At 37.1% G+C, this 26,983-nt stretch overlaps 2 protein-coding genes across 5 annotated transcripts in view; one reads left to right on the forward strand and one right to left on the reverse strand.

Moving 5' to 3' along the window:
• On the reverse strand, positions 1-17,984 carry LOC131794981 (kelch domain-containing protein 3). 2 transcript variants are annotated; one of them, XM_059112549.2, is made up of 14 exons: positions 17,870-17,984; positions 17,033-17,164; positions 15,071-15,168; positions 7,372-7,539; positions 6,521-6,636; positions 6,028-6,099; positions 5,507-5,582; positions 4,417-4,485; positions 4,201-4,269; positions 3,295-3,381; positions 2,981-3,089; positions 2,746-2,819; positions 1,972-2,050; positions 1-1,560 (listed from the first exon to the last, which is right to left on the reverse strand). In XM_059112549.2, the coding sequence occupies exons 4-14, from the start codon at positions 7,523-7,525 to the stop codon at positions 1,503-1,505; spliced, it is 963 nt and encodes a 320-aa protein (XP_058968532.1). In that variant the 5' UTR covers positions 7,526-7,539; positions 15,071-15,168; positions 17,033-17,164; positions 17,870-17,984; the 3' UTR covers positions 1-1,502. The 2 variants fall into 2 exon arrangements, with proteins under 2 accessions (XP_058968532.1, XP_058968527.1); XM_059112544.2 differs by lacking the exons at positions 15,071-15,168; positions 17,033-17,164; positions 17,870-17,984 and adding an exon at positions 9,187-9,475.
• Positions 13,238-26,983, forward strand: part of LOC131794966 (hypoxia-inducible factor 1-alpha) — a 15,990-nt gene continuing 2,244 nt past the window's right edge. Inside the window, exons 1-10 of one of the 3 annotated variants that reach the window (XM_066160620.1) lie at positions 13,238-13,353; positions 21,346-21,576; positions 22,866-23,062; positions 23,157-23,221; positions 23,383-23,472; positions 23,856-24,128; positions 24,796-24,989; positions 25,421-25,527; positions 25,998-26,145; positions 26,559-26,871. In XM_066160620.1, coding sequence (XP_066016717.1) covers positions 21,551-21,576; positions 22,866-23,062; positions 23,157-23,221; positions 23,383-23,472; positions 23,856-24,128; positions 24,796-24,989; positions 25,421-25,527; positions 25,998-26,145; positions 26,559-26,871 — 1,413 coding nt within the window. In that variant the 5' untranslated portion in view covers positions 13,238-13,353; positions 21,346-21,550. Of the gene's footprint in view, positions 13,354-18,924; positions 19,068-21,058; positions 21,206-21,345; positions 21,577-22,865; positions 23,063-23,156; positions 23,222-23,382; positions 23,473-23,855; positions 24,129-24,795; positions 24,990-25,420; positions 25,528-25,997; positions 26,146-26,558; positions 26,872-26,983 lie in introns of those variants that run through there. The other 2 variants (XM_059112527.2, XM_059112534.2) reach the window with 2 other exon arrangements.

A 26,983-nucleotide genomic window follows, 5' to 3' on the forward strand; every position in this document is an offset into this window, starting at 1 on the left:
TAATCGATGTAATGGGTAATTTACTGCTAAATTCGATTGTCAATACAGGTCAGTAATAGTCACTGATAAAAATACAATTAAAACATTGAAAAATGAAACTAAAACGCGGAAAGTTCTACAATTATGCCCGTGTAAAAATCTGATATCTTACACACTCAACAGATGATTCTTTTCTTCTTAAAGAAATATGCAACTTAGCGATATATGAAAAAAAAATTAAAAATTAATAAATTTACCACATGCTACAATAACTTAGTTGAGAAACAAGTTAATAAAAAATTTACATATTAACAAAGCATTATAAATTTAATTTTTTTAAAAAGAAATTCCAATGACCCACCAAATAAATCCCCCATCGTCTCTTTAAGATATATTACAAGGCACTTCTAAATTAAAGCACGCAGTAGCGTATAAAAGTAAAATTTTTTCTTCCGTAACTGCAAGCAATTGTTTCAATTTGGACACACTCCAATTTATGATATAACTGTATAACAGTATTACATACAGTACATAAGTTATTTGGAAATAATTTATACAAAAAACTGTTCTCTTAACCAAGTTCTCATTGTACGAACCCTATTTCATTCCAATAAAAATTTTAGCCTACTTGACGGTGAATAAAACCAAAAATAAAAGAATTATCCCCTATATCGGTCAAATACTGTCCTTACGTTTTACATAGCTACTAATGAAATTTAAAATGCCCCAGATTAAAAAAATTATATTTTTACTACCTACAAATTTTTTTGGTTAGAGAAAGTGGTTTCATACGACCAAATGTCGCCATGTTGGATATGATGAAGTAAAACATTAAGCGGTCATTACTGACGTCATCAAAATGGCGTCACTTCAAAGAAATGGCACAGCCACGAGTTACACTTCAGCGATATTATCAATGATAGCTGCTGTGTTGAAACTTGCTATAAATTAGCCAATAAAAGGCAATGAAACGCGGGAGTAGATTATATTTGTGTTAATGTGTTAGCTAAATTGCTTTGCTGGGTTGTAAGCGGAAGCAGTACACACCACGACACCTTAGGAAATCTTACATGATACATTAAAAACCCATGAGCGCATCCTCTGACCTGAAGTTTCGCTTAAAGTGTATATGATCTAACTGCCTTTTTAATGAAGGGGGGAGGGTGGGTGGGGATCTCCACTGCGTGCTTCACACGTAAAAGAGGCATCTGTGATAGTTTATCTCGAAACGAGACCGAGATTCAGAGCTTTAAGTATCACATAGGTTGTTAAGAGTAAGTTTGCGTTTACAAAAACTATTCCAAAGTTGATTGCTGTATAAGGTGTATGCTTATCTAAAATTCTCTTTAAAAATTTTTCCAAACCAAATATGCCTAGGTTTATATTCACGCCTTATCAATGATGTACTCGAGGAGGTGGTTACGTTAGAATTCCTCCATGTGACACACGTGGACCATTATGCACGCGTAGCCCACGTGAACGTGCAATGGAAGCCATGATCAGCAAGCACGTCTTGAACTCTGCTATCCTTGTGAGGATCGCACAGAACTTCTGCCGGCTTCCATGATACTTAGCTCCGTTCTGAAGTTAGGAAAACCACAAATTACACACATTTTGACCAAAAATTTTATCGTTGAAAATATCGAGGTGAATGCAACCGACCAATATAGATACTTGCTTTCACGTCTTTTCCGCTTCTTACCTGAAGTCACCTACTCCTTTTCTCTGGAGAAAGTCTAACGCTCGAAATGTCAGCTTTAGTAACTCTTTACGGTGGTCAATTTAAAATTTATCAACTCCGGTTGGTAAAACCCAATGATCTCACCTACTTCGAGCGCACGAAGTTCGCATTGCGTGTCGGAAAGGGAACAAAAGACTCATTTTACCGCCTTATCAACGGCACGGTAAACTCATTTTATCTCATGAACTACAGTCTAAGAATTATACGCAAAACTATGTCTCAATGAAATCATGTCTATACGTTGCTCTTACTTGAGTACTTTAGGGAGAGGTGTTTGGTCCAGTTTGTACTGAATAACAGCCAGTTTGCATAATGTTCGAAGTGACGGCTCTGTGGAGTTAAGGACAGTCACTCATTACGGTCTATGACGCAATTTAAACGATGCTACCTATCGCAGCGAAAAATCTTAAAAAGCGGTTTGGTTGTGTTATTCCACAAGTGAGCAAGATACACCAAACTCTGAGTTAGGAAATTGCTCCTTAGGGATTACCCTTCTTTGAGATAAACAGGACAGTTTGCTCATTACTATTTAACTGTGTGTTCAGAATTACCCTTCTCGTGTCCTCAGTATTAAACTCCCTATACGCTCGTGGTTTCCCTTCCTGTGCACTCAAGATAAACATCTGTACCTGCCTTCTCGAGATTACCTTCCTTGTGCACTCTGCTTAACCCTCCCTGTGCAATCTGCATCACTTTTCCCGTGCACTCCGGACTACCAACCCATAGAATCCAGATTACCGACCCTGTGCACTTTGGAGTACTGTCCCTGCGCACTTTGGAGTACCGACCCTGTGCACTTTTGAGTACCGACCCTGTGCTCTTTGGAGTACCGACCCTGTGCACTTTGGAGTACCGACCCTGTGCACTTTGGAGTACCGACCTTGTGCACTTTGGAGTACCGACCCTGTGCACTTTGGAGCACCGTCCCTATACATTTTGAAGTACCTTCTTGGTGTAGTTTGAAGTTCCTTCCCTGTGCACTTTGGAAAGGAGAAGATAGAAATTACTCTGCAGTGTGTACTTACCAAGATCTAAGATGTACAGATCAGAATGATCCTGGAGGTGGTATTCATCATCAGCAGGTTCTCCTGCAGCAGGGCTACAAATTAAAAAAAAAAAAACACAACACTAAGTCAGTTTTTATGAATGAAACTGCTACTTCTGCTGTAAGTTTGAAATCTGTAGTTAATTCATGTATAAACATTTTGGTTCAGTTCCCTTTTGCTTTGCCAACAGTGGGCTACTTAATAATGTAAATACCTTGTTCCACCAAAGATCATCAACCTGGTTCCTATCAGACAACAGCAGTGTCTCCTTCTTGGACATGGCCCATGTCCTGAAATGTCCAGTTTTGTCCAAACATTGGTATCTAAAAGGAATGCAAACTGTTGGTCAGTTGTAAAATAAACTGTGGCAATTAAGTTGCAATTCTCAAAAAGAAAATCAACAACTCTTTGGATGTTCTCAGGCTGTTTACAGTTGTAATAACATACCCTGGTCAGGGCAGTGCATGACTCAAAAAAAGTAGCCCCAAAACAATATAAAACAGAATGACTTTTGCAAAATTTTTGTACCTGTGTCTAAACTAAACACTTCTCCATAATGTTTCTTTTCAATCCCATTGTAACCACCAAAAACATAGACATGTTTGCCGTAGGCAACTGTGAAGAAATTACAAGTGAAAAGTTAATTACCTAAGTGGAGAGCATGTCACTATCAAATGTATATGGATTTGTCCAATGGGACCATGTAATGAAAAAATCAGTAGCATTATTACATTGGTTGCCTTGATCAAGTTGCTAAAATTGTTAAAAAAATTTTACTTGCAGAGTTGAAAACAAAGATGAAAGGAAGACACTTGAAACTTTTCAACTTAATTCTATCAACAAATTATTTATGGTAGATGTATAAACCAAATTTTTTTTCACATCAGTCTGCGTGCACAAGATAAAAGACACATAGCAAGTTTGGGGAGCACTAGAAATGTGTAAGAAATGCTCAAGATGCAGCTGAAAACAACTTTAGTTTCATCAGAGCTCTGAACACTTCCCATCTGCTTGAAATCTTGATGAACATGGACTGATTTATGAACCTGTTGTCAAATGCCATTTCCACTCCCACAGTTAAACTCCCAAGATCTGATTGTCAACTCTACCCTCTGGCTGCTACAAATTTCCTTGTAACTTGGTTAAAAGAATTTAGCATTTGATCAAGATGATAACTTCTACCTGATTAGTTTTAATATTCTCATCACCTGTTTGCTAGATAATGTATGAATACTATGGGGAGAACTTACATGTTTATCATTTCTGGGAGTTAACGGGTTAATCTTGCAGAAAGAGAAATCCTCTCTGCTATGAGTTACCCACCACATCAGAGTGCACAAAGGAAATGTAAAGCTCAAGCATACTCACACAGTTGAATTAGACTACAGAATTGCCTAATTATGTCATGATGTTCATTAGTAAACAGTGACTAACCTGCAGAGTGACTCCGTCGTCCAATGGGTACATTTCCAGATGTATTCAATTTGAACCAACAGTTTTTAACTGCAAAACATGTGTCAATTTTCAGGTGGAATTAATCACAAAAGTATTATAAACAGCGCAAGGGTCAGTCTATTTGTAAAAGCAGTATTCTTGTATTACCAGTAAACAATACTACAGAAATGTGATAAATTCTCAAGCAATACAAACCTGTATCAAATACTCTAACTGAGCTGGAGTAAACTTCCTGTCCAGAATGGTATTGCCCAAGTCTATCTCCTACAAGAAAACAGCAAAACAAATTAATTGTTGATTTAGTTTCTGGTCCCATGAAACACCAGAAAAAACTAATATCCTTTACAAGGCACTCCAATGCAACTTTTTTATTTTCCATGGTCTTGCTATTCACAATACTACATTGAATCAGAAGAGATTTAGCACATTGAATCGAATATAACTAAGGTCATATATGTCCTAAATACAATGTAAATACGCTTGAGAAACAATTCTTCTCACTACACAATTAATATTCAATATGTTCGTTTCTAAGGTTACACTTTTCTATCTTTTCAACAGTTTCTATTTGAGCAGTTTTTGATTGAGTATCAAGAGTAATCCATGACTGCATTGGCATTACTTTCCTTGTTCTGTGACTGGTTGAAAACTTGCACCAACATCTCAGCCAATCAAATATGAAACTAAACCAACCCAAACTTGGTCACGTGCATTTTCCCCTGCTTCAAGCAGGCTGCCTGTTTTTGCTTTCAGTTCTCATTGGTTGAGGATCATGTTAACCTTTTGCTTTGTTATGATTGGTAGTTTTGATTAATTGGCTTTGGTTTTTTTGACAAAGTGTGACAGTGTTACTAATCTAGCCTTGAAATGGGATTTCCCAGGGCAAACAAAAGAGAAGACACCCAAAAACTACCTGGCGGCAAGACAATCAGGCTGATATGAAGAATTGGGGCTACACCTGGATCACACATGAAAAGCTTGTGCAAAACAGGTTGGGGTGGAGAAGGAGAAATCTTCAATAGCCTATGCTCCAGGGGAACCTGAACAGTTGTTGGGCGGTGAAGGATTACCTTCCCTCCCACTTAACCCTTCATGCCAATGACTGGAATATAAGGAACTCCCTGGCTTTTTTTTTTTTTTTTTGGTTTTTTTGGTTTTATTTTGTTTGTTTTTTTTTTTCAATCATCCCAGAAATAAGGGGCATCCCTAACCAACTACATCCTCCTGTTCCAGTGCAGGGAAATATTTGATCTTCCTGCCTAGATTTGTCAGTGATCAATCTTACCTCTGCCTCCAAAGATATACATGTTTGTACCAACAGCTGTTGCTGAGTGGAAGTCTCTCCACTTGGCTGGTTCACCCTGCAGTCAACAACACAAACATCACAAGAAAACCACCATAGTTTGACAAATATATTAATTGCTTTGTCTAGGGTTATTGTGATATCAGGCAAATTCTTGGGAGTTGGTTGGCAAAGGAGCCATAAAGTTGTAAACCAACTTGTAGAAACATTAAATGCAGAATTTTCAGGACAAACACAATGTAAAGTGGCCACAGAATTTTGCAACCAGAAGGGTTACAGAGTAAGCTACATTTACACACCTTAACCCCTTTGATCAGCTTCTAATTTCTCCACACAATATCACTCCTTAATCAAACATTAAGGTCATGAGAATAAAAGAAATGATCACCAAATAAAGGAGCTCTTGATTATTAGACAAATTCTCCTTGTTAGCCCATTAGGAAATTATAGAGAACAGTATGGAGAATATGCATACTGATGGAGTGTAAGGGTTAAAACCTTACCGTTACTCTTGGTTGGTGCCATGTTAATGTTTGTGTATCCAGATATTCAATTGAATTTGAAAAGCACTCTCCCTAAAAATTAATCAGGAAATAAAGCAAGGCATTTACAATGCAACTATGCTTCAAGGTGTAAAAATTCCTTCAAAATTATACCTGTCCAGAAGTCTCAAACATACTAAACTATCGGCTTATTATTCAAGCACTGATGGGACGGCATATAGATAATACTTGTGAGAAATGCATTGCAGACAGTAAGGAGAATTGATATGTAATTCTTGGGAAGAAAAGTTTATCTTGGCCTTTAACTCCCAAGATCTGATTGTCAAGTCTCCCTTTTAGCTACCTCGCATTTCCTTGCAAATCAGCTATGAGAATTTTATTTCAGATCAAGATGATAAATTCAAGTTTGTCCCCTTCGTTAGATAACGTATGCTTGGATATTATAATGCGATTTTGCATGTTTAAATAACAATCAAGAATTTGTTGGTTTTACCTCCTCTTCATATCCACCAAAGATATAAATCCTAGATTCAATAACACAAGCTGAGTGGCCATCACGGGCAGCTGGGGGTTTTCCATTTACTTTAGGTTTGGACCATGTTAAACTCCCTAGAAAAAAAAGGCAAAACATATATACCACTTAGTGGCTTCCTGTCCTATGCTATCTTAAGATTGCTCATAAAACATTAAAACAGTTGTTGCTTAATCCCAAGACCCCCAAGAGGGCCTAGTATCTAATTTCTCTCTGCAATATCACCCATGAATCCAACATTATGGTTAGGAGAATAACCGAAATGATCACCAACTAAAGATGCTCTTGATTGTTGAATAAATTCTCCTTTCAGGCAGTAGCCAGCAGTGCATCTTACTACTGCCTAGAACTACTTGGAATTCTTGAAGATTCAAAAAATAGAAGGATTGCTTTACTGATTTGAAAATTTCTCTAGGTTACTTCTTGTCTAAGAGTTTTGTTGACATGGATATGCCACAGATTGCCAGTTCATTTTATTTTGTTCAGTTTCATGGTTCTATTTTGAGGTTAGATATTTCTCTTTACTTGCTTTCAGTTTAATCACATCTATGGTGATCGCTCTGACGAAGGGCTAATGCTTGAAATGTCAGCTTTTTTACCCTTTACGATGGCCAATTTACGTTCTCAACTCAGTTGTTAACACTTAATTACCTGCTATACTCTCTCACTGATGCAGCACCACAATTTGTTTAGAAACTTACCTCCTTTATATACAGAATCATTTGGTTAAATATTAAATATCTGTGTATTCCATAACATGGAGTAGAATCTGTGGTATTTACATAATCAGAGTACCAAATAACTCATCTCACTTGTGTCAAAGCAGTACAGTATGTTACAGGCCCCATGTGTGTCATTTCTCCCGCCAAATATGTAAACCAGATCACCCATGGCTGATGCACTGTGACCATATCTCATGTATGGAACACATCCTTTACATTCACAAGATACTGGAGGAGGCTTCATCCATCGGCACTGAACTGCAAGGAACATGACCAGTCTATCAGTGCTTCTACGCTCAAGAATGATCAATACTTAAATTCTCTATACAATTTCAATACAATTTAGAACAGGGAGGTATTGAGCCCTGAACTTTTTTCTTTCATTTTGTGAAAACCTCAAGATTTCTCTAAAAACCTTGTACAAAAAGAGAGAGTTTTCTTCTATAAACATGATGCATGGATTTATCTAAAATCAGGACCCTCCTCCCTTTTCCCTCTTTGCTACCCTCTTGGAGTGATCACTACACAATATTTTGTCACACAAAACTTAGTTAAATCAAATTAGAATCAGCAATGACAACCACAGAGAAGTTATACATTAAATGTCTCAAGATTGAAATTGGGTTGTTAGCCATATGAAAAAAGGACAACTGGTGAACATTAAGCAAAAAAACATCAGCATGGACAAAACCTGACAACAAACTCAACCTTGAAAAATGTTAAATCAAGCCCTCGGGTTTGTTTTTTGAACGTCCCAAGAACATAATTAACGACCCTTCATGCTGTGCAGTTTCATTCAAAATGGGATTTTCAAAAGTTTTGAAAATTACATGTATAAAATATAACTATCAGCTAAAGAAGCAAAATGGGCTTATCAGGGTTCCATAACCTGCTTCTCTCTTCTTTAAATTTAGATTTTAAAATATGCCTTTGGGCCAGTTACGTTACCAAGGTTTTTCAGAAATAGGACTCAGGGAATAGAGGTAACAAGGAAGTACACAGTGTCATCACTCTCAGCTGATTACAATTAGACCTGATTTGAATCCTGATTTGTATCATTACACTGTATTCTAGTGGCTCTCCCCACCCAAGAGTACAAAAAAATGAAAATATTCATGTATGGTCATGGTAAATTTGTAAGGAGAAGGATGTCAAAACCCAAATTTATCCACAATAATTTATTTTCATTATTGGTGCGAAGTCTGTAATCAAAATCAAATCTCTGTGCCAGATACTCACAATTAACTTTGTAATAATATTAAGAACAGCTTTCGGTTGAGAAAATTATTATGTAATTATAGTATTGGTCCTCGATGCTTCATGAAGGGAGCCCAAGCTAACTCTGCTGCAAATTCGCGACGATAAAATATTTAACGTCCCTAACTGGATACTATACTCAGATGTAGAGAGCTTGTTTTCTGCGCTTGAGTAGAGTAAGCGGTCTTCTGTCCTTTGCACGTTCATTCCGACGAAGAAATATCATATTTTTAGCACAAAAATAACAACATTCAAGCCACAAACTTGTGGCCATATTATTAATTCATGGCGAATGCTGTAAATTAAAATGCGCACGTAAACAACTTAGCTCTGCTGTCGAACTCAATTGCTTTTCAAACGTTAAAAGTTTAAAGGACGCCACTTATTTTTGAATCAATGCACGATTTCATATGCGAGATTGATAAACGAATTCACCTCAGCAGCAAAACGAAAACTGCTAATATTAGCCACGCATAAAGATTGCTAACAATGCATTTCCGGTAGGTTTTTTTTAAAAAAAAAAATACCTGCTTGTGACAAGTTTTGTATCTTCGAAAAGCACGCACGTTCGAATCTCGATTTTTCACGCGCTGAACTCCACAATGAACCAAAGCCGTGCAATGTTAACCTCAAATTCAACAAACTTACCTGTATCAAAAACATGCACATCTATATTAACAATTTGGTTGTATTCCTCGCCCGTACAATAACCACCAAAACTAAATATGAACCGATTTCGAATGGATACTGCTGCATGATTTACACGGCGTGGGCCTCCTTCAACCTCCTGAGTCCATCTAATAGCCATGGCTGAACTACACTAATCCTCGAACTACTTCTAAAAACGTTTAAAAAAGGAACAAGCTAGAATCACTTCAGATTAAAAGCAAAGTACAACTGTTTGTTGCCAGCAAATGGGCTGCAGAAAATTTTGTCATTCGAGAATATTAGATGAGATGCTGGTCAGCGGAATAATCTAGTGAGAACGTGTCTGTTGTGTAAGACAAAAGCATAGTGTCTTTGTTATTTTTTTTAGATAAGGCAAAACAGCTGGAATCAATGGTGTAATACGAAATTTCTCGCCACCCAGGATGGTAAAATATAACAAAATCTCTTGTAAAATGGTTTTTTCGACAAATGATACGGTGAACGGAGCTCTCAAGAAAGGAAGCAGACCAATAACATTAAAATGCGTTTTTTTTCTTCATCTTCAACTTGCTAATAGCTCTGTTCCTTTGATCAAGGAACACTTATCTGAATTGTCCATACGTCACTCACTTGTAAATACAATCAATATTATTTTTTCTTCAAACATGCGTTATTAAATGCGAGGTAAAGAAGATATCTGGATAGAAGCCAAGTTCGTTATTTACGTTCTTCTTAATCTCTTCTCTCTTTTACTCATGAAAGAATGTTTTTAACTTGCAAACCGCGGAAAGCGAGGCTGCCAGCAGCTTTCTTTCTTTTTGAGAAACGATGAGGAATTAAAATCCAAAACGGAAAACTAACGCTCGTTTTTCCTGCTAAAATGGACAATTAAGGGGCGTTAAAGTTGAGGTGCTTTATTTATCTCTTTCTTGGGTGTGGCGTGCTATAAATGCTAGCGATCCGAAATCCTCGTTTTCAAATCAGGCCGACCGATCTTTACTAAGCCTATTGAAGATTTCAATCCAGTAGAATGTACCATAAATTTTCTTTACTTTAGAAGATAGACGTGACATTGTCACGAAAGGTTTACCGACATGTGAAAAGGACAACATAACGAAGTCTTGTGACCAGATCCCCAACAATAAGCAAATCAACAGACAAAAGAGGCTTGAGCGAATTCCGAAACTACGAGTACAACTAAAGGTCGATAATTTGAAAAATGGTAACTCCTCTAGACAACAACATTACAGTGAAAGAATGTCAACATAGATCAGTGGCTTGGAACAGAATACGGCCAATTCGTTCCTATCTTATCTTAAATAAGCTTAAGCAGATGTTCATATCCCGTGCAATAAACTCGGACTGTCGCCCATCGAATTATGCCAAATCACGTGCTTTGTGCATGAGGGACAAGGTCCAAGGTTCATATTTTATCTTCAGCTCACAACACCTATGCGAACGACACGAAAAAAAAGAGACATGCTACAGTGTGAAAAATGAAAAATCTTCTACTCTAATACTGAGTCAGAAATCAAATTACGCAAGGTAACCACATAATTTGCAAAAACATGACAGTTATTCTGAGATGCAAAGAAAACACTTGATATCATTAGCAATAATTTTTTTTTCTTCCTCTTATCTGGGATTGGTGTTATCTTACAGTAAAATGATATCTGTCTGTTGGATTGAAAACGGAACAAGCTTCTGTCCCCGACTATGATCTAATCCGAATATTATCAGTTTTTAGCAAAGTTAAACGAGTCAAGTTAAACTGTTTTAAACGCTCAATTTAAAGGGACGGGCGAAAAGGCGGCGAGGGTAAGCGCGGGAAAAATCGCGGGAGACGAAATCCTTCCCAAACTCCCTCGGATTTTCGCTCGTCTGCTTTGACAGAGAATGGTTCAGACTAATGCACTAGTCAGTGGAAAGCCCCGCACCCCCATACCCGGGGAATGCGGGTCATTAGCGGGGGATTTTAGCGGTTTTTAGTGGTCATCTTTGCCCCAGTGTGCGGGGTGTTCGACAACATTAGACACAAATAACAGCGACCGGGGACCGTTAGCGGGGCTAGCGGGGCTTTGGCGGGGATTTCGCTTTTGAATAGGCCTGCAAAGAACACTGGGAAAGCGTATGATCTCAAAATGGCGGCCGCCAACAAGCAGGTATGTACGATTTAAAATCCATTCTTTTCATGCTTGTAATGGGCCATCGATTAAATTCTGTGTTCAATCTCTAAATATTATCATGTCTTGTAGTGAAATTAGAAAAAGTTGGGTATTGTTTATGCCCTCGTCATGCTTGATTAGCGATTTATTTAGAGCGTTGACCTTTTGTCTTTTGGCACTTGTTTTCATTTCCGTTGCAACTGTGCAAACCGAGCCAATGGGCGTTTTTTTATTTGTTGTTTTAAATAACTGTATTTGTTTTTACAGAACTATGTCTTACCAAGAGGAGTAGTGGAAGCCATGATTGTTTCATCTATTTTATGAAGACATTGAAAAAGTTTTTGTAGGAGTTAAATTTGAGGCACAATTCTTGAAATAAATTAATTTTGGTCAACGTTGTGTATTTGGGATTTTTCAAGTATTGCCCCGGGGGCGGAGTACAAAAATGAGGTTTTGACACAAGAAATTGCCCCGCATAGCGGGGAATTTGCTTCATTTAGTTGGGACGCCTGGTCTGGTCTGACTAGTGCATAAATCTGGCTTGAAAACATCCTTTTTTTATCTAGTGTACAATATGTGGCAACGTCTGAATATTTGTATTTTTTTAACCAGGTAATTAATTTCCACTCTTTATTCTCTTTCATTCTAGATTTAAGGTTGGTAAAGCAGAGTGCCTTGGAATATTTAAAACCTAAGTATTGTACAATTCCGATGTAACATTCTTGATTTGTTTTCTTTTTATCGTTCATTGTTGTAATTATTATCATTTTTTTCGACGTCTTAGCAAACCACAATTTTGAGTGTTTCAGTTGTCATCTTAAAACTGAAAAGTAAGATTCGCCTTTGGATAATTTCTAACCACTTCACAGTATTTCACGCGTATCAGCTGCGGTAAATTTTGTACGGAAAACGTGTATATTTGATATTAATATATACCACACAGGTAAATTATGCTTTTCACGCGCGCTGATTAGTTAGTTCGGAAATTATTGGCAAGTATTATTCCCTCGCGCGCAGTCGAAGAGATAAAACCTTGCGTCAAGAGTTTAATTTCCGACTAATTTTCCGGTACATTGTCAGAAACAAACTTATTTTTTTGGTTACTGAATGGTACATAATAAAACTATTATTCATCTTGGTGTCAGTGAAGGTGGTGGATATTTACCTATTTACCTCCACTTAGGTGAACAATTGTTAAATGAATAGATGGTCGAGATTGAGAAACAATATCATACATAAATGCGAGCAATTTACAAAAAGATACATTTAAGTTTTCGGAAAACATCCGCAGTTCTTTCATTGACTAAAATATAATGAAAGAACTGAGCACTTGTACAACTGCACGCGTTTAGAATCATTTTCTTCGATGTTTTTAATCAAAAAGGAAGGAGCTCGAGATTTAAGCCGGTTTCTAAAAATTTAGCGTAATTCAAGATGTCTCCAAAGTATTCAAGGAAATCAAATTATTTTGTTGTCAAATTCCAGCTGTTTAGAGGAGAATTTCCAAAAATATTTCTCAGATCAATCACGAATTTTTCGTAGCAACGAGTTTTAATCCTTTCACCCTCAAGATCTGATTGTTAAATCTCCCCTCCAGCTGCTACATATTCCCATGCAAATTTTTTACCAGAATTTGGTGTTGGTTCACGATTACAACTTTTACCTGATAAATTTGAGTATTCTCATTACCTTTTTGCTGGATAATGTAGGGGTGTTGTTGGGAGAAGCTATATGTCAATCACTTCTGAGGGCAAGATGTTAATAATATCTATAAAAGGTAGTTTCCAAGAAATATTGATTGGCAGACCCAGGGCCTCGCGGATTTTTCAAGTTGGCGATTACAGCAAGAAGGTTGCATTCGAGCAATTCAATTCTGCTTCGGTAGCATTCCTTTAACGGCGGTGAAAAGAATCGCAAATTCTTGGAACTCCAATCTGAAGGGAAACTAATTTCTTGGTACTGAAGTTTTGATGAACAAGCTACTGATTCTTAAAAGACGATAGTGAGTATAAATTTTTTTTACTTTCCAATTTAAGTTGCGAGAAACTCAATCATTTTTTACATGTATTTTGAAAATTCCTCGCTTTGTGTCGTAAACTGATTTAATTAGAACAACAAACCTTCTCTCGCTTACACAATTATTTTGACTGAAGAACAGTTCGCTTTTGCCTTTTGCCTCGGCGATTGATTTCTTTCCTCGTGTAATATAAACCCAACACATGTAGGCGATACGCTTTAAAAAATGTCAATCTTAATAACACGTTCTCTTATTTCGTAACGACATTTTACAAAATTATGACACGCCATACTGGGCACCATTGTTGAATTCAATGAAAAGGCAAGGAAAATACAAGATTTGTGGCTGAGTTTTTATTCAAGTCTTAAATCTGTGTAGCACCAGACAAGATGTTGTTTCCATTCAAACCAAACAGATTTAAATAATTACTTTTTCTCCTTCAGTCGACAAGAAGGCGAACTTTCCACAGAACTATATGTAATGGTTTTCCTATTTAAATAATGTTTAGGGCCAGCGCCGGCCTGGTATAGCAATTCAAGAGGTACGGTGTGCGTGCGAAAATAATTTCAAAAACATCAACTGCATTTACATGATTCAAAGCAGCGCTTATTTGTAATTAACCTTATGCGGTTCGTTTGCCAGTAGAGGATATTTTCGTTGAGATTGAAATCAACAATTTGACACCTCTTGCTTACCTTCATGACTGAAAGGGTTGCATTTATTAATCACGTTCCATAATTTATGGCCCTTAGCGAAAATGAACAGAAGTTACCGTCAGAATAATTCAGTGAAATTTAATTTGATTGCAAGTCCCATTGAAAAGTTGAAATTCTTTATTATTTATATCATTAATCAAAGTTTTCACGTAACGGTGAAACAAATTTTAAACAGAAGGATTTCGGTATCTCTGAAAATTGTCTAATCTATGGTAAGGATTTGCTTGCTGTTGTTGAGAACTTCGTACGCTCTTACATTTCAAAATACAATTTTTATCTTGCTCTCTCTCCTTGCTATTGCTGCATGATAGGGCACAAATTTCACTTAAAGAAATTTCTTTCCAGGTCAATGCTCCCTTATCAGAACTTGTGCGTGATTAGCACATGCAATTTTCATCGAAAGGCTCATGATCAGTTCGGAAAAATAAACCTGATTTCTGCGTTGTAACTTTATGGTCAAATCCGTTGTTAAGTGTTTTACTTAGTCTCAGCACAATTACTGAGATTCTGGGAAACTCAGAAATTGGAAAAAGCCCCACAAATAAAACCGGAATTGTATTAAAAACATCGAGATAAACTTACAACTGCTCTAAGCCGCCAGAGGTGAAGGAAAAACATCCCGCGGTAACAACTAAGGATATATTTACGTAAAACAAGAGATTAAAAATCTCTTGTATATAATTTTTTAAAAAAAATTGAGATCCCGGCGTTTTTATTAAATTATAATGACAGTAATGGATCCTTTTGCTCCATGGGGCCGAGATGGCGCGCTTTTTGCAAAATTGATTTTAACGGAAATGCTTATCACTCTATCTTGTTTTTTCTCTACAGCTTAACAGTCTCCTATATCTTTGGTACCAATGAATGAAACGCCGTCTTTTTGGAAATCAGCCCACATAAAAAATATTCCTTATGAGATTTTCATTAACCTGACTTCCGATCAAAAAATGACGCAGCAAATTCTTTTAGCTGGACAGCACATTTACCTCTCAAATAAACTCTTGACGATTCGTGCTGAAAATGGCTTCTTTGCTATTCATATATGCACATTAACGTCTTCCTGTCCCAGCTGTTCACCTCATGGCTGTTGGAAAATCGAAGAGAAAAGAAATGAATTCATAAGCCAAAACGCAAGAACAAAGATTCTGCTTTCACTTATCGTTTTACAAGTGTTGCTTTCATAACAAGAAACACCAAAAAACTTGAACTATTTTAAGAGAAAGACAGAGCCCAGCTGTTCAAATTTTTTTGTTGCGTTCATTGCAACCAAATTTGCTGAATCAAGAATAATTCGGTGAAAGACATGCAAAAAGGTGGCATAATATACAATTCTGCATAACAGCATTATGGCGTCGAAAACAGGCCTTTGAAATATTAATCAAAAAATAAAAATAAGGGAATTTTAACCTTTAAATACTTCATTAGTTCTGCTAACCTCTGCATAGAATATATAAGAATTTTGAGTGAAAACTATGTTTCTGATTTATAAAACGTTCGGTCTCGAAAACGAACCACTCCTCCATAATGAAATTATCTTGGAACAATGACATCGAACATGATTGCGCCTGCAAAATGAATACTTGTAAAATTAGAAGATGACCGCTCGACATTTAAAATCTTCTAGATTCAACGTTCACTGTGCTGTCTCCTGTCTGTAAGGGTTGCTGTGACAACAAATGGATTTCTATGAATAATCAGCAAAGTTCTCCAAAGCACGAAATTAAAAGAACCTATTTTTACTTTTATTGCCGGTTTTCAGGTGCCGGATTTTTTTCAGACATGGTCCGCAGTAAAGTACCACTTCAGACTTCATCTGCGTATACAAAAAGAAGACTAATAAGTGCCAGAGACCCACGTGTTGTTTACTCTAGGAAATCAACACGAACACATTTGCCTCGATAGAGACTTTGCTCCTCCAAAACACAAACGGTCACGTACCCATAAGTTTTCAAGCGGATATTTACGTTTTGCCTTCGGGGGACACTCAACTGATCTTGAAAATGTGCTCCGAACCAAATCGAGAAATTAAAGTGAACATTAATCAGCAAAATTACAAAATAATTACGCACGAGAAAGAGAGTTGAATCTAAACTCGCTCAATTAAGGCCTCTCGAGAAATGTTATCTTTGTTTCATCTTTTGACTATGAAGAATGAAATGGAGCTAAGGAATTGGTTACTTTATCAGACTCTAGTTTTACTGTTCCAAATACTGAAATAAAACATAAATATTGAATAAATAACTTCATCTCTGTCCAAAATACTACCGCAACATGTGCAGGTGTCGACTCTAAAAGAACCGAAGGAAATATAAGTTGATAAAATTTCGCGAAAACTAAAGTTCCTAAACTGTTCGCCTCTTTTTCTTTGAGTTAATTTGACCATTCTTAAGCTGTGCCCTGTGTCAAGTCCAAGTTAAGAGTTCAATCGCGATTTCTCTGGAAGCAAATTGCTCCTACAATTTTATCGACTTCATTTGAACCCGTGAATGGCGATGTCAGCTCTGTCTCTTTTCTTGCATCGTAAAGGTTTGAATTATTGCAACCAGGAGTCAATCACTAAGGCCATGTTGGGACACATTGATTTATTATCAGTAATTTTCAAGTGACCACTGAGACTGCAAACATCTGAGATTGTGGCATAGTGAGTCTTCTCCATTCGTGTAAGCTACCCTACATGGAAAATCGATCATAGATCAAATGATCCGTTCTTTAGAACGTACGGTATAAAATAAACCAAGGCTATGTTGTCAAATCAAAGCAGTCAGTCACATTATCTTAGAAACGGTAGTCTAAAATTGCTCATTTTCGCAATTTTTTTTAAAGACCTAGGCGTATTGAATACCTTCCGCTACAAAAATTTAAAGTTACATTTCCTCCTCTAAAAATTAAGAAGGCCATCTGGATTTCATATTAGTTTCCGGCCGGTAGTTAAAATCTAGTGGTTTTACCTTTCGATTGCCATCTTGGTGAAGAATCTTTGAGTTGGACCCACGAAATACAAAGGCCTTTGCTATGAATACATTTACATTTCATCGGATTTGTTTCTTTTGGAATTCCTGGTTGGTTTAAATTCATCAACGCTTGAAGAAGAAGTAAACATGTAAAAAAAGAAAAATTTTAAAAATAGATCGGTTTGGCCAATAGCATATGTGCTATAGCTCATTGCCTCATTGCCTTTAAGAAATCCGGCAATTGGCAATTGTTAAGATTTTTTCTTAGCATCATTTTTTTCTATTTTGCATATACCTTAGTTATATTTTACAATCTTTTATATATAATATTTGATATCCTCGTTATTTATTTATATTTTTTGACATTTAGCTAGGACCTCCCTGAAAATCATGTTTGAATGAGTGGGGCATCCTCATTAAAGATCACTTCTCCTACGTTTGCCAGTTCACCAAAACCTGCATTTTCAAAACACAATTTTTAAAGCTGACCAAGGGCTTGCTCAATACTTTTTGATTTGTGGATTCGCAACAAATTACAACCGAAGGGTTGCACAGTGATTTGCTGTGCATTTTAACATGAATTGGACACGGTCCCAAAAGCTATGGCTAAAAATGTAATCTGAATTTGACCGCTTTTATATCCATGACAGACAGATTCTGTCAATTCAAAGTTTTCATCATACAGGACAAAATCGCTGTTCTTTCATTAAGGAATATATAAACTCAGAAATTCTATTACTATTTGAAAATATCTGTCTAAATCTTAACTCTACAATGTTAATTAGAGCCGAGATATCGAGAAATAAATAATCAATATCAATTAAAAATTCATACTTGATAGATGTTTAGCTCTTGGACAGGGTATGGTGGCCACAACTTTTACGAAGAAATTAGGATAAGCATTTTGTCGAATTCAATTTGCAGATTATTTCAGATTCTCTTGTATCTTCCAGAGCCTCTTAGAAGGGAAAAATTTTAGTCGGTACCATGTAGCATGTAGATATTACTAAATTAGGCTTTGATAAATGCTAAAATCCTTTTTCTCCGAGACACTAGTCTCTTTAGAGATTATTTTTTCTCTCAACCACTGGCAAACAGATACTGTCATCAAACCGATTTGAAATGAGTTAGTTTGATAACGTCACGCGACGTCACGTGACGTGTCCACCATCTTTAATTTCAACTGGAAACTTGGACAGACCCTGGGAACTAATTGTTTTTTTAATATCGTCTTCCACTCTATCTGATGTTTTAGACACGTATTGTAAAACTTTCATTAGTGTCATAAGCTGTGCATTGACACAAATATATAGTTTGGAGATCCGGATTGAGTTGAAATATAAAAGCAGTTGATAACTGACAGTGCTTAGTGCTACTGAGAAATTATTTACATCAGATACACATTGAGTTCTTGTGCAGACGTGGAGGTATTTTTCTGCACATCACGTACGTTAGGTCCATACATATAGAACAGGCTGTTTACGCAGTATGACGGTGCGGTTTTTAAAGGTAGAAAAAGCTAAAGGGGATTAAGACACCTCCTGCAATTTCTTATTTGATGAAACTGTTTCGACTTGAGGTTCGAATTTTTAGATGTGATCACCGATATTTTTGACTAAATTTCCTACATTTCAGACAGCGTCAACTCATAAACTGACGGATGAAACTGGAAAAAAATGGAAAAAAGCTTTTGTCTTGTGACCTTATCTCGTGCCCCATTTTGTTCACTAGGTCAAGGTAACGACGCATAAATCATGCCAATTACTGCAATCAGAAAACGTGCGGTCAGGCACAAGTCTGCAATTATGCAAAGAATATTACAGAAACTATGTTTTAAGTTCCACCCGGCCTTAAGTACGTGAGGGCGTAAATAATACGATATAGATAATGCACCTTGCTTCAAAACAGGATGTTTGACTATGATTAACACTGTGAACCAGCATCACTGGGTCCAGTGCTAACGTACTAACCGCGATCCATTCAGTTGTTGGATGCCTCTGTGCTCAAGGTACGCATACAAGCCTCTTACTAGGTTAGTATTGAAGAATTGCTCTGAAAGCCGGTAAAAATCAAAGATTAACAGCAACGTGGCTGCGGTTAGGCTAGGAGCTCCCTCACTGTGAACTAACTTACATTTCTTGCTCTCGTTCAGTGATTGAATAATTTGAAGGTATATCTCTATTGGTCAAAAAGGACGATATCAATTTGTGCTCGCTCAGGCCTAAAATCCTTAAAAAAAACCTTTTGTAAAGAAATCGGAAAACCTTCCAGAAACATCACGGCTTTTGAACTTTGTTACTTGTTATTCCACATTGCTTCCCGCATATAATTTTCATTCAGACAATACGAATTGTTAATTGCAGTAAATAACCTCTTCAACCTGATGGCAAATACCCTTGCAATTGCTCTTACTCCTTTTTGGCAAATATAAACCACAAGCTGCTAAGTGAAACTTTGCGAGAAGGCCAAATCGAAATTGTTTATTTTTGACGCTGGATTAAATTTCCTGTTTATTATAATACGCATTAAGAAATTTATTTCAAAATACATGAAAGTTAAGCGATAATTTCATATTCGTGACCAAATGCTTCTCTTAATAGATCTAATAGTTAATGGTGAAATAAAAAGTGTGTGAGATAAAAATTTTTAAACTGTGAACGCTAGAGGGGAAAGACATCATGACCTATGATATGAACTAGTAACAAATTAGATTAGAAGACAATTTGGCAAGTTTCCTTAGGGTCCTTTTAAGCTCTTGTCACAGTATTTATTGAGGAATTCCAACCATGGCCTGGCCCTATTTCAAGAGCGAGCTCAAATTTCAGTCTTTAACCTTGTTTTCAGGGATATCACATCTTTTTTTGCTAAGAAAAACACACCTCACGTGCGCACGTGAGAATCACCACGCGAGAGTAGTAAACAGTCACATTTTGTCTCGTGCGGAAATTACAGCCACATTTAATCACGTGCGGAAATTGAAAATGAAAAGTAACATCCAATCTTATCGATTCCTTTCCCAGAAAGCATTTGTCAATCCCATGAAAGTTGCAAGACCTCGGAAGATTGCGGAATTAGCGATAAGAAATTATTACAATAATTGTGAAATGAAGATTAATAGCTCAGTTGCTACAGAGATAATCAACTACGCCTTACATATGATACATGAATGAAAAAAAAAAGAATAATTGGCGTGCAACAAGATTTTTCATTTTACTGCGTGGTCTATCTCTGTTTCTTTCCTCAGAAACATATCATGCATAATGTTTTCGGCATCATCTCCTAACACCGGGCAAACAATGTAAATTGTCTCCATAGTGTCTTGGTAAACAGCTTTCAACATGGAATAAAAGGATCATTAAGCACGCGTTGGAATTCTATGGCCTCGGAGCATGTCAAATCAAGTTTGGGCGGTCTCGACCGCTTATACCCGCCCTAGTGGCCTCGGCGAGAGTACCGAAAAATTATTTGACGTCATTAATCTAAACGCGCCCCGTTGATTGGTCCACCACTGTGTAGATAAGCATCAAGCTCGGTCTCGAAAATATATGCAAGGGCTGAAGGACCCTATTTTGCCCTCTTTTGAAACGATATTGGGCGGTCAAAGCTCATAACTTAAATTTCAAATAGCATTCTCCGTTGAATTTGGCGAAAATTTTCTCAATTCGTGTAATTGTTACTTCAAAATCAATTTGACAAAAAAACAGCAAAGTGCAAAATAGATTACTTCGTCATTTTCACGTATCATGCAGGCTAAAGACACGGTCTGTCAACTGACGTCATAATCTTATTTACAATCTATGAAAGGCTTCCGAAATCTTTAACTAACCATTAACTCTTAAAAGTTAAAAGGTAAAAGGAAAGATGTTCCGGGCCGTTGAGATGTTTTTGCACTTCCTTTGTACTTTTTATGATGAAACGTCGTATAAATTTTCTTCTTTCACGTTTCCACAGTAAATACCATAAATGACTTTCAAAAGGGAATTTGTGAGAACAACTTTGACCCGGATACAATAGTATTACTATGGTAATTTATTAAAATATATTCAAAGCACGTTTTCAAGTTTTCAAGACAGCAATGCTACTACGTCTCTCATCCAAACACATCACGCTATCGCACAATCCGGCTTCAACGGAACAAATTCACAAAAGCTCTAAACCAACAGCGATTTAGTAAGTGTCTTATCACTTTCGCTATTTTGAGAGCGTATTTCTTTTTAAAGCTCTGTTATTTGCTGCGGATGAAAATTAGAGTGGGTAATAATTTCGCAATGGTGAAGATTGTAAACCAATATTTTGCCTCGATTTCGCAGAAACCCTCCGCCGTATCTTACCGCGGGGACGGATTCAACAGAAAGAGTTACGAAGATAGTTTTCAACCCGGGATCACCCTTAAGCAAAGAGGATTTCTTGCACAATCCTTGACAGAGATTCGAGACTGTGTGGGAACCTTTGGAGCAAGCAAATATATCGACAACAGATCACCGGACGAAGACAACAACATCCGTTCATAGAGGAATGGCTAGCAAGGCAGTCAAAAATAGGTTCGTTTTGTCTGCGCTTTCTTTGTCTTTATATTAGAATTAGCTATCACGCATTGCAATTTGTGACTCTCGAGGGAGTAGTAAGGATTTAAATTGTTTAGAAATAATAATTTTTGTCACATTCGTGAGTAAATCTTAAGTCATTATTCACTCCAGGCGCCTGACACTTCGAAGATTGATCGTCAATTAGTATGACACCTAAAAGTTTTCCTAGCTTGTATCAAACACGCAATCGAACTAATTTTGGTACATTTTTTTTGCTGCGTAATGTCTGGCATGAAAGAGATATTACTAAATCAACTATCTCGTCCTGTGTGGTTCGAAAGTGATTTCTGTTACGCAAATATAACACGCCATCGTTTCCTTCAAAACTCGCCATTGCTTCTTTAACAAGGCCTTAAATAACACGTAGGCGATTGTACTTTCACATAGTGCACTAATTGTTTGTGAAAAACCAAAGTGCTTTCGATTGTCGATGAAATCGAGGAAATACTAATTTGATATGAAGTTTATTAAACGACCTGTGCACAAATTTAGGTGGACTTCGGTAATTTTAATGTTTGTTTGTCCCAACCAGTGGTCTGATTGGTGATTGCATCGTAATTATTTGTTTGATGTGCATTTATTAGCTCGCAAACGTTTACTGTGCAAATATTGTTCGTTTAAGAGCGTTTCGGAAGGTTGTATCGAGTTTTTTCCCCTTTTCTTTGGTAATTGCATCAGAATTAGGTAGACTTCGTGAAGCGAACATTTGCACCGTTGTTTATCGACAAACCATGATAACTGTCCATGCGGTCGAATGTTGTTTTCCATTTTCATTATCTTGCTATAATAATCTTTTTCTGAGCTATTTCTGTGATGCTAACACTTCTACATATACCAGCTGCTATTTATGTCTTACAAGTGTTACTTAATTACCATATTTTTGAAGGATGTTTGACAATCTAGTACCTTTTGTTAGAGGTACCAATTTCGAAAGATCTACCAAAAGGCAAGTTTGTTATAATTGTGTAAAATCAAATTGTCCTGTTTTAGGCCAGATTAAAATCCAGAGTCAAAACCTGTCTGAAAATAGATTCAATGTAGCTGGGCAAAGCTCAAAATCTTGGCCGATTCTTGCTGAGATTACATGTACCTTAGCAAGAGATAACCTTCCTCCTAATAATTTTGGTTACATTCACAACCTGTTTGCTGGATAATGTTTGGATATTACAGGGAGAAGTAACATGTTAATCACTCTGCAGACTGAAAGGGTTAATCCCTTAACTGTTTGTCACTCTCTTAAACAGCGAGAACCAGAAGAAGAGAAGATCACGTGATGCAGCACGATCCAGGAGAGGACAGCAGAACGATGAGTTTGTGGAGCTTGCCAATCAGCTGCCACTGCCCGCAGGACTTTCATCGCAGCTTGACAGGCTGTGCATCATGCGGCTGGTTAATAGTTACATTAAAATGAAAAACCTTCTTCAATCTCTGGTGTCCCAAGGTAAGGATTTTATCCTCACAGTTTCAAATATTGGCAACTTCCAGCTATTCAAAATCATGCTATTTAAATTAATTGCTCTCATAAATTGTTTCAGACATGAAGAAGATTGTGTCTCTCAATGTAGCAGATACCACAGTATATGACAAGGCATCACTGGAGGTAAGCTTGGCGCCATTTTAGCATCTCACCACCTCATGCTACAGATGAGCTTTCAATTGGCAGTAACAAGCCTCAAGATCTGTTGGGACTTTAAACCTGATAGTGAACTAGGAGAATTAACTCTCATATTAAAAAACTTACCATATTCTGTATGTCTTTAGGCACTAGATGGGTTTGTCTTTGTTGTAACACCAGATGGTCAGTGCATTTATGTGTCAGATAACATCACCCATTACATGGGACTCACACAGGTAAATTACCTTACCTTAAACTGCTACGATCTTATTTTAAATTCTCCCCACTGGTTACAATATATTTCTTTATTAAACAGTTTAAGAGAAGTTAATCACCACCTAATTACTCTGCCTATTTTGATTACCTTTCTGCCACATAATGAATTATTGTGGAGAAAGAATTGTGAGTGTAAGCCCTTTGTCAGAGCTGGTTAGCCCTTCTCTTTTCACTTGGGCAAAGGGCTAATGGGTGCTGCATGATCTTCCTTTTTATTAGGTTAAATATAGAGGTTAGTCACTGAACTATTCCTAACATTTTAATCTACATAACCTAACTGGCCAGGTGTCAGTATTATGGAAGACTTAAATACAACTCCATTGTGTTTTTTTTTCCTGGACAGATTGAAGTAACTGGTAACAGTTTCTACAAATACATCCACCCCTGTGATCATGAGGAACTTTCCAACCAGCTTGGTGGACAGATCCCTCTTGAAGATATGGAAATCTTCGATGGCCTGTTTTGTTCTGATTCTGTCTTTATGATGAGCAATCACTTGAAGGGTGGATCCAAAAAATCCATGCACGAGAACCCTCACAAGTCATTTTTCTTGCGAATAAAAAGCACACTGACAAGCAGAGGAAAGAATGTTAACCTTCGAGCCTCAACTTACAGAGTAAGGCCAAAATCTTGATTATCAAAATGAATGGGTAGACTAATAAATACTGCCTTTTAAAATAACTGTTATTTACCTTTCTCTCAAATGGTCACACATAAGGTTTCATCTACAGAGCTAAAAGTCTTGTGCATGAAAGTACTGCTCAATGACTTTCATTTTAGGGTTAATCACTTTAAAATTTATCATGTCAACCAAATGGTCGTAGCCTTACAAAGAGATTTTTGGCTAAATCACTGTCATACACCTTAACCCTTTAAACCCTTAGAGTGACCAGCATCTAGTTTCTCCTTACAATAATACTGCTGAATCATTGATTTAAGATCATGAGAATAAAGGAAATGATCACCAACTAAAAAAGCTCTTGATTGTTAAACAAATTCTCTTTGTCAGTGCCTTAGGAAATGTATAGAGAACAGTATGGAGAATATGCATACCGATGTTAGGGTGTAAAGGGTTAACATTAATTTATGGGTATTCTCCATTATACAACAAGCAGACGTTGTTTGACAGTCAACAGCTTCTTTGGCCAGTGATCATTTCCTATATTCTAATAACCTTAAGGTTTGATTCAAGGATGTTACTGTAGGGAGAAATTAATTCTAAACTCTCTTAGGATTTAAAGATTAAATGCTTGTTTTGTTGAGTTTCTCTCTTGCATCTTCAGGTTGTCCACTGCACTGGTTGCATGAAAATGTCTGTGAAAGTCTCAGAGTCAGGAGAAGAGGAGAAGGTTCCATTGTTTATGGTCGCCATCGGAGTTCCACTTATGTTCACATCCACTTTTGAAGTTCCACTTGACAGAGCCACCTTTACCAGTCGTCACAGTCTTGACATGAAATTCCTGTCATGTGATGACAGGTGGGTGTATGTAGTTAATTGAATGCACGCCATCATCACCTTGCTTTTGCAGTTTTTCAATTTTTGTCCTCTTCCCAAGCTTGTCTTATTTACAAACTCATTCTTTGCAGAAGAAACTTAATCTTACCCTGTTTGAGTGTGAACATTTTTATCCAACATCACAGATCAATTTTTTTTTGGTGTATACAGAAGCTTCTCTATTTTAGTTTTTCACTGCTATTGGCTTACTGGAAAAAAGAAAAACTAAGATGTTACATCCTGCTTGAGCTTTTGATTTATGGTGCAGACAAAATAGTTCATAGTCTGGGGTAAGATTGAGTGAAACTTTGGCAATTTGCCTGACACAATCCTTGAAAGTTACAGCCCTTTTTTTTAGCTCTCATGCCATGTCCAATGTTTCCACCTGCTGAAGATTTTTTTTTCCCCTCCAGTGTTGCAGACCTCCTTGGTTTCACACCAACAGAGATTGTTGGAAAGTCCTGGTACCACTTCCAACATGCTTGTGACTTGGACACAGCATTAGCATGCCACAAGACTTGTAAGTTATCTCAACAACATTCTCCTCCCTCTCCTCAAGGTGCTTTTCATTCAAATTTTTTCTGATACTTGTAACATGTGCTCTGTTCAATGACATGCCAGCTGGAAAGGCCAATTTTGAAAATAGCGCAGATGTAAGGTTTTGTTAGCTGTTTCACTACTATGAATGACCAGCATCTGAGTTCTCAAAACACATTCAGGTTATGAGACTAAAGGAAATGATCACCAACTACAGAAGCTCTTGATTTTTACACAAATTCTCCTTGTCAGCACCTTAGGAAAGGTATAGTGAACTGTATTAAGAATATGCTTGCTGATGTTGGGATTTAAAAGGTTAAATAGCCACTAATCAGGAACTGAGCCTGTTTGAAACAAAAATCAGGTTTGAAAAAGCAGCAATAATCACGCCTTAAAAAGAGAACAGTTATAGATAAAAGTTTCTATTAACAATTTTATTTCACTTTATTTCAGTGCTGACCAAAGGCCAGTCTGTGAGTAAGTACTACCGCTTCTTACTTCGCAATGGAGGATGGGTGTGGCTTCAGACCAAGGCCAACATTGTTTATGACAGTAAGACATGTCAGCCACAGTTTGTCCTCTGCACAAATTACATCATCATGTAAGTTACCAAGAGGATTGATTTTAATAAATACTTTTTAATGGAGTAGTGATTAGCTCAAGAACACAGCAGAAGTATATGGGTACACTCAGAGTGAAGGGGAGTGGTGTGGCAGATTTCTAATGTACTCTAGGAATTCTCTAAGTATGTTGTCACACGCTGTTTGGGAGATATCTGCTCCCTTAAAAAATGTCTATCTATTATCAAGATCGTCCTTACATAGTGTCTCTTTGAGACAATAGCTGCGAGACTTAAGACCTGTCCACTAAGCCCACCCTTGTGGGAAATGTCTCTAAAATTTAGTGCGCATTTCAACTCATAAAATTAACTGCTGTAAAAGGGGCATCTCCTTCAGTATATTGTGAGCAAAGTTTACTCAGACTTATCAGTTGTAATCTTCCTAATTTTTTCAGGAGAGTTGACGAGAAGGAGTACATACTGTCCACAGAACAAGTCAACCCTGTACCTGCACCTCTAGGTCTTGATCTAGTGGTTAAGAAAGAATGTGAAAAAGGAAGGGGCACCAGAAGAAAACATTCCATTGTGCTGGAGGAACGTACAAAGGTGCTGAAGGCAGCAGCGCATGAACAGCGTCCAAGTGCAGATGTCAAACCAAAGAAGGAGAGCAACCTTAATACCTGCTGTATGAAGACACCTGCAAAACAGGCAGCAAAGAAATCCTGTCAGTGTCTTGAGGGTGTTGACTGTGACCACATTAATTTTCAGGTGAGCTGGGCCTAGAAAATGCAACATTGTCTATTGTTTCTTGTGAAAGAACCTTGGAGGCTTATAGAGACTGAACACTCCACTGTGTCCAATAAAACCTTAGTGCTTACCA

This window comes from Pocillopora verrucosa, chromosome 13 (genome assembly GCF_036669915.1).
Source record: "Pocillopora verrucosa isolate sample1 chromosome 13, ASM3666991v2, whole genome shotgun sequence".
NCBI lineage: Eukaryota > Metazoa > Cnidaria > Anthozoa > Scleractinia > Pocilloporidae > Pocillopora > Pocillopora verrucosa.

Bases quoted from the DNA above. Each gene is read 5' to 3' on its own strand.
- LOC131794981 (XM_059112544.2), bottom strand. From the start codon at position 9,346: ATGGCTATTAGATGGACTCAGGAGGTTGAAGGAGGCCCACGCCGTGTA. The intron at 6,637-7,371 runs GTGAGATGAGTT...TTTTTTTTCTAG, and splicing joins ACTGTACTGCTTTGACACAA to GGAGTTTAACATGGTCCAAA. The intron at 3,382-4,200 runs GTTAGTCACTGT...ATTTCTTCACAG, and splicing joins ACGACGGAGTCACTCTGCAG to TTGCCTACGGCAAACATGTC.